General features: G+C 46.5%; 1 protein-coding gene across 1 annotated transcript; it reads left to right on the top strand.

Moving 5' to 3' along the window:
- The first annotated feature begins 620 nt into the window (after nt 1-620).
- On the top strand, nt 621-6,723 carry S1PR1 (sphingosine-1-phosphate receptor 1). The gene is made up of 2 exons (XM_048497267.1): nt 621-1,063; nt 4,269-6,723. Exon 2 carries the CDS (start codon nt 4,417-4,419, stop codon nt 5,554-5,556), a length of 1,140 nt encoding a protein of 379 aa, XP_048353224.1. The 5' UTR covers nt 621-1,063; nt 4,269-4,416; the 3' UTR covers nt 5,557-6,723.
- Nucleotides 6,724-7,106: the final 383 nt, after the last annotated feature.

Below are 7,106 nucleotides of genomic sequence, written 5' to 3'. Positions count from 1 at the left end.
GCTCAGCCTCGGCAGCCGCCAGGAAAGCGCCCGTCCCGCTCCAATGGGGCGGGCGAGAGGGGAAGAGCGCGGCCCAGCCAGCTGTGGGCAATTGGTGCGCCCGCCCTGCTGCCTGCAGGGTGGGCAAGGATGAAGCTGGCGGCTCAGCCTTGCCGGCTGTTGGGAAAGCACCTGCCCCGCTCCAACGATGAAGCCGGCGGCTCGGCTCGTGGAGCCTCAGTGCAAGGGCAGAAGAGCTGCATGCGGCTCTCGAGCAGCAGGTTCCCTACCCCTGGGCTAGATATTCGCATCAAGTCCAGCAGTTTAACTGACCACTGCGAAAAGGAAGACAAATCCCCAGCCTGGGGCCTTCTGCTGGCTCTCTGACTGCAGTTAGGAGAGGGCACCAAGAGAACCCTTTCTCAGCTGCCAACGGCTGCGCATCAGGCTGCTAATAAAGGCACAAGGCTGGCGACCTTTTTTTTTCGGGTGAAAGGAGACCTCTGAGGAGCCACGCTGGCCAGGTGGCGGCTTCGCTTGGCTGGGAAGTCTATAGAGAGGAAGGAAAGCCAACGGGCTCGGTGAATGCTGAATACCCTCAGGCAGCGCCTCCCCCCCATGGCGCCCGGCGGCTGGGAAGCCGCGCGCGCGCACACCCTTCCTCTCCCCTGTATAAAAACCCTGCCGGCCGAGGCGCAAACGACCCGCGCAGAACTTTTCGCCCGCCGCCAGAGGGAAGAGAAGGAAACAGGTGTGAACCTTTGGCCAGCCAGGCCACGCCCGGCGAAAACCTCCCGCCCGAGAGTCACCCAAACAGGCGCCTGAGGCAAGGCGAGCCGGGCAGAGTTGCCCCAAACGCCGCCCCCCCGGACTGGCCCCTCCGTGAGGCTCCTCAGGGGTTAAACTGAGAGGCGCTTGAGGAGGAGGAGGAGTGGGACTGGGAAACTCGAGGGGGTGGAGACCACTTTGCTGAGAGGAAACGTTGTCAATGAAGCCCCGGGGCTTTGTTATGCAAGTGCCGAAGCAAGATGTGAAGCTGGGGCTGCGCGGCGCTCTGGAGAGAAACGCTCGCTGCTTTGGAGAGGTAAGAGTTGGGGAAGGGCGCAAGTGGGAGCCGGTGAGTTTTGCACGGGGCCGTCTGATGGGCTTTCCTCGAGGGGAAGGAATGAACGGGACACACACATGCTGCTCTTGGAGGCTTCCAGGAATCGCCCTAGGAACCGGAGTTTATAAACTTTGAAAGAGTCATTGCGCTTTGCCGCATAGCTGCTTTGGGAAGGATGGCGGTGAGCCCGAGGACAAATCGGTGTCCTGCTGTTAGGAGTTGGTGGGGCATGGCAGAAAGTAGATCCATAGCAGCAGATTTCCCCGAAATGTTGCATTTTCGTGAGCTTTTCGGAAAGCTGTTGCTTTCTCCTTTCTTGTTTGAGATAACGAGCAACTGCATGTGCAAACTGCTCCTGCTGTGATTGTGCTTTAGCGGACGTACAAGATTTTTTTTTTTTTTGTGCTGCGTGATTTCTGAAAGCAGGTCCGAATACGGGTCTTCTCGTGCCTCAGAAATCCAGGAGTGTAATTTATACGTGCCTCAGTCCCTACAGAAGAAGTGTAAAATAAAGATCTCTCTCCTAGTCGACTGGCTCTTGTGAAGATGCTGCCCTGTATATGCAGATGGGAGGAGGCATAGTAGAGGATAAACAGAGTTAAGGAGGTGAAAGGAACATAATAGATACTTGCAACTATAGTTGATAGCAATTACGGCGCCATCAAGTGAGACATAATCTAGTGCAGAGAGAGAGGTGGGATGCAGATAATTGTCTTGATGGTTTCGAGAGTCCGTGTGTGTGTGTGTGTGTGTGTGTGTGTGTGTGTGTGTGTGTGTGTGTGTAAAGTACTGCCAAGTCGCTGCTTGGCTTCTGAGATTTGCCAGCCTGGGCTCTTGGGAGATAAGAATTCTCTAATTCTGTTTGTTTTCTTAATGCACAGAACTAGCGATGATGCATTCAGAGAGAAAGATTATGGTGGAAGCCCATGCAAGTTTTCTATGCAGATCTTTCTCATCAGAGTTCTTATGGATCCCCAAAACTTGCCTGAACTTACTTGGCACCTCCAAGTTGGAGGCTAGCTGAACAGAAAGCAGAGTCTGGATTCTTCAGTAGAACTGACCTTGTACCTTGGTACTGGTACTGTGGTCCCCTTCTGAGGGAAAACCGAACTTGAGAAAGGAAGGAAAGGGCTTAGGGGCCAGGCTAAGCTTTTTGGAGGATAAAGGACAAGAGCTTTGTTCTCAGACTCTTGAATTTAAAACTCAGCAATGTGTGGGGTCACAAGGAATTTTTGCCTGGTTCTTGTTGGCTGATTCTCCTCCTGCCACACACACGCACCGTTCTTTATATATTTATATAGCTTGCTTGAATCCTTTTGCCCATGGCACTTCTGACAAATGTCATTTGTGCTTATTTTTGAGCTGGACTTTAACACATAGGCTGTTGGAAGGGTTTGGCTAACTACATCAGACATCTGCTGGTCTTTCAGCTCTATTGTTCCTACGATTCTCCTCTTTTCTGAATTTGCCAATACTAGGTATCTGCTGGTATAGCACTGAGACACTGGAGCTGAGGAGCCTAGACTTGAAGCCCAGCTTCTACAGGATTTGTATCTTACTTGTAAAGCTTAGATTTAGATTGACATGGTTGTGTCAATAAAAGCAGCACTGGGAAGTGGATCTTTTCACAATCTCTCTGATCTCCATGTTTAATGCAGAGTGACCATGTATGTATCATTTACAACTAACCAGGTCATGTACATTTGTTTGCTGTTTCAGTTCTTGTGTGTTTTGTACCTGCATATACAATGTAATTTGGCACTTTATTTCACAGGGGCATCTTATGCTAAACCCTTTCTAGTTAAATTTCTAAACATGCAGCTCTAAACTTCTGAAGTGAAGGCTGGGACATAAATCTCCATTCCTAGATAGCTGAATGAAGTCTTGACTTGGTTTCTTCTGTCATTAATGACTTGATCAAACATTGCAATATGCAAAGTGCCTTGTGCAAAGTTCTCTGTTCATATCATATTTTTTTCTGGGCAGTTCAGGATGTGCAGGCTTTGATTGTATGTATAAAACACAAGTTAGGCACCATTATGTTAATGGGACTCAAAACTTCTCTTTGCTAGTATGTTTTCAGCCAAAGGCTTTTGCCATTATTCTGGTCCCCCCCTCTCATGCTTAGATGATCTGCCTGGCCTCTCTGAACTCTTTCTTCCAGTTCTACTGATATTTTCATTGGCACTGTTTTTGCCCTCTTCATGGTGGTGAAGGAGGGCATTTTTCCTGTTGACTAGTTATGTAGCCTTGGAACCTGTTCAGATGCTCATTTATAATGGGAAATAATGAGGTCTTTCCTACAAAGCAGTTCTGATGCAAATGTTACTTTTTTGCATACACAAAACAAACAAGAGCCACTTTCCTTCCACAACAGGAGCCATTTAAACAGCAGGTTGTTTTCTGCATTAAGAGTATGAGGTTATTCAGGCCATAAAATGAGTTTTGGCTTTGTATGGATTTGAATGGTGGCATCTTACAGCAGCTGCAATCCAGAAATTCTGTGCAATTCCCACATCCTCTCACTTCTGGTGAATTTTGAACAGTCAGGGATTTTGGGGAGTGTGTGTTTACATTGTCTCAATTAAATTAATTAATTATGTTTAAATTTCCACTGTTGAGAGCCAGAGTTGTACAGTGGTTAAGGAGTTGGACTGGGACCTGGAAAACCCAAGTTCAAATCCCCACTTTTGCTATGGAAGCTTGCTGGGTAACTTTGGGCCAGTCACACACTCTCAGCTGTGACCCTGGCTAGTAGCTGGATGGGAGACCTCTAAGAAACAGCAGGGCCATGACGTGGAGGCAGGCAATGGCAACCCCTCTCCAAATATCTCTTGCCTTAAAAACCTGTGAAGGTGATCTGTGTGAAAGAGGAACTAGACGAGAATTGGTGATATCTGGAATATCCTTTGAGGCACAGAACTCTGTAGTTTTTGTTCTCTAGAAATAGTATTTATCCTAGCATAGGTGGCACTGTCAGACAAGTGGTTCCATTTGCTGCTGGTGCTGGATGCTCAGGCAATCATGTATAGAATTTTTGGAAAGTGTTGCCATCCTCGATAAGAAATATACATATTATCTAGTGAACTTTCAGGATCTGATGTTTGCACTTTGGCATACTGGATTGTAATTAAAATATTATTCTGCAATTAACTCTGTTTTGCCCATGTCTCCTGTTTTTAAGGACTGTGGCTTCTGAAGTATTACCCAGAAGGAGCTAGATGTTGGAGCTGCATATATTTGGCTGTTGCAACCAGGGCAGCTGGTGAAGTTCCTGCTCTCCATCGCTGCTTGGAGCAGGTGGTTGGCACATAACAACCCAGGCTGGAACCATGGACTCTACCAGGGACCCCCATGTGAAGGCCCTCAGTAGTGTCAATGACTATGTCAACTATGACATCATTGTCAAGCATTACAACTTCACAGGGAAGCTGAATGAGAAAACAGATAGTGGGATCAAAGCCTCTTCAATGGTTTTCATCATCATTTGCTGTTTCATCATCATAGAGAACATATTTGTCCTACTGACCATCTGGAAAACCAAGAAGTTCCACAGACCTATGTACTATTTCATTGGCAACTTGGCACTTTCGGATTTGTTGGCTGGGGTGGCTTACACAGCCAACATTTTGTTGTCCGGAAGCAAGACCTACACCCTAACCCCAGCCCAATGGTTTCTGAGGGAAGGGAGCATGTTTGTGGCACTGTCAGCTTCTGTGTTCAGCCTCCTGGCCATTGCCATTGAGAGGTATATTACAATGCTGAAAATGAAACTCCACAATGGCAGCAACAGTTTTCGTTCTTTCCTGCTGATCAGTGCCTGCTGGGTCATCTCGGTGATACTAGGGGGTCTCCCTATTATGGGGTGGAACTGCATCAACATCTTACCAAGCTGTTCCATAGTGTTGCCCCTCTACCATAAGCATTACATTCTCTTCTGCACAACAGTGTTCACTGGCCTCCTGTTGTCCATTGTGGTCCTCTACTGCAGAATCTACATCTTGGTGAGGACTAGGAGCCTTAGGCTGACCTTTCGGAAGAACTCTGCTAAAGCCACCAGGAGTTCAGAGAAGTCTCTGGCTCTGCTTAAGACAGTGATCATAGTTTTAAGTGTGTTTATTGTCTGTTGGGCTCCCTTGTTCATACTACTTTTGCTGGATGTGAGTTGCAAAGTCCGATCCTGCCCAATCCTCCTCCAAGCTGAATATTTCTTAGTTCTGGCAGTTCTCAACTCTGCTACAAATCCTATCATCTATACGCTGACCAACAAGGAGATGCGGAGGGCCTTTGTCAAGATTGCCTGCTGCTGCAAGTGTCCCACCACAGACTCTGGGACCAAATTCAAAAGACCAATCATTGGAGGGATTGAGTTCAGCCGCAGTAGATCTGATAATTCCTCCCACCCACAGAAAGATGAGGGCGATACTCCAGAAACTATGATGTCTTCGGGTAATGTCACTTCATCATCTTAGGAGTTGTCGTAAAGATGAGGCATGAGCACCTTGACATCAGACAAATGGGAACAGTTCTGCTTGCTGGTCTGCAAGCCAGAATGAGAAGGCTATGAGATAAAAAGAGTGGGATAGGCCTGAACAGAGAAAGCGATGAGCTTACTTGGATATAATTGATGACAATGGGGAAAATCACATGATCTCACAACATTTTCTCACTGGAAGCTTGTGTCTTCTTTTTGTCTTTGCACTGAAGCAACTTAGGGTTGGGTCAAGATTTAAGCGTTAGTAACTCTGCAGGGCTGAAATATCAGTAGACAGATACATGTTGGCTGAAGGTCTGGATGGAGAAATCTTTATTGCCCCCCAGTGGTGGGATTCAGATAATTTAACAACTGTTTGATTACAAGCACCATTTTAACAACTGGTTCTGCCCAAGTTGTGCGAACCTGCTGAATCCCGCCACTGTTGCCCCCCCTCCCCAAACCAAATGTGAATGTTGACAGCCCCTGAAATACAGGTTTTACTATAGCAAATGACTGCCCAGCTTTCCTGATTATCTTGTTTTCTGCATAGCAAGGAAAGCAAATGAGTCAGCATATTTTAGGTAACGTGATGAAAATGTGCCTCAAGATTGGTCAAGGTGCAAATGACATTTTGGGATTTAACTTTCTGTTGAGAGCCAGTGAGAACTGGACACGAAGATTGTTTGAGGAATCCAGCCTCATAACTACTTGATTTAACTGAACTTTACTGAATCTAATGATAGGGGGTGTTCAGAGCTATGCCATTTGCACCTTGGAATTGAACTGACAAACATGCTACAGTTAATATGGCACCTCAGCATATGGCAGCCATCATCGTGTTTATCCATGTTCTAATCCTGTGATACAGTTTAGAATGAGAGATGGAGAGACTAAGGCTCTTGAAGGCCTCTATGACTGAAAAGGGCTACGAAGCTGGGTCTTTCTGTTTGTTGTAGCCAACAGTGTATGTTCTGCTACATCACACCCTGCATCCTTTTTATATCCTAGACAAGTGTCCCCAAAGGTGCCAAGTTGCCTGCCAATACCTTTTCTGGTACCCACCAAATATTGTTAGAAAGTGGGTGGGGCCAGATCAGCCAGATCGGTTTTGCCCTTCGGAACCTCTGATGGGCCACTGAAAATCTGATTGACTATGCAGATTTTTTTTAAAAAGTTGTTTTGGCAATAGCTGCCTCTACAGCATAGGGGTATTTGCTGCATGACTGAAGGAAAGCTCTGTGTGTGCATAAAAGTGTTTTAAAATAGTATGTTCACTTTGAAAGGCATCCTAGTAAAGAGGGCCTCTGCTCGAAATGTTGAAGACATACTGTTAGTTATGTATTACCTTACTCCCTGCCATTTAGTGGCCAAACCTGCCTCTGTGAGAATTCTGAAGGCGCCTGAAGGCTTAAAAAGGTTGGAGACCTCTGTCCTAAAATGTTTATAATGATTAGGAGTTCTGTTATTTCCTGTGTGAAATATCCTTTGTGTTAATTGAATGTAACTTTTACAGCATACGTTCTGCAATTGTCTGTATGTACATAA

The sequence above is a fragment of the Sphaerodactylus townsendi genome, linkage group LG05 (genome assembly GCF_021028975.2).
Source record: "Sphaerodactylus townsendi isolate TG3544 linkage group LG05, MPM_Stown_v2.3, whole genome shotgun sequence".
Taxonomy (NCBI): domain Eukaryota; kingdom Metazoa; phylum Chordata; class Lepidosauria; order Squamata; family Sphaerodactylidae; genus Sphaerodactylus; species Sphaerodactylus townsendi.
Note: the sequence above shows the minus strand (reverse complement) of the source record. Positions and strands in the feature narration are given on the sequence as shown.

Bases quoted from the DNA above. Each gene is read 5' to 3' on its own strand.
- S1PR1 (XM_048497267.1), top strand. From the start codon at position 4,417: ATGGACTCTACCAGGGACCCCCATGTGAAGGCCCTCAGTAGTGTCAAT.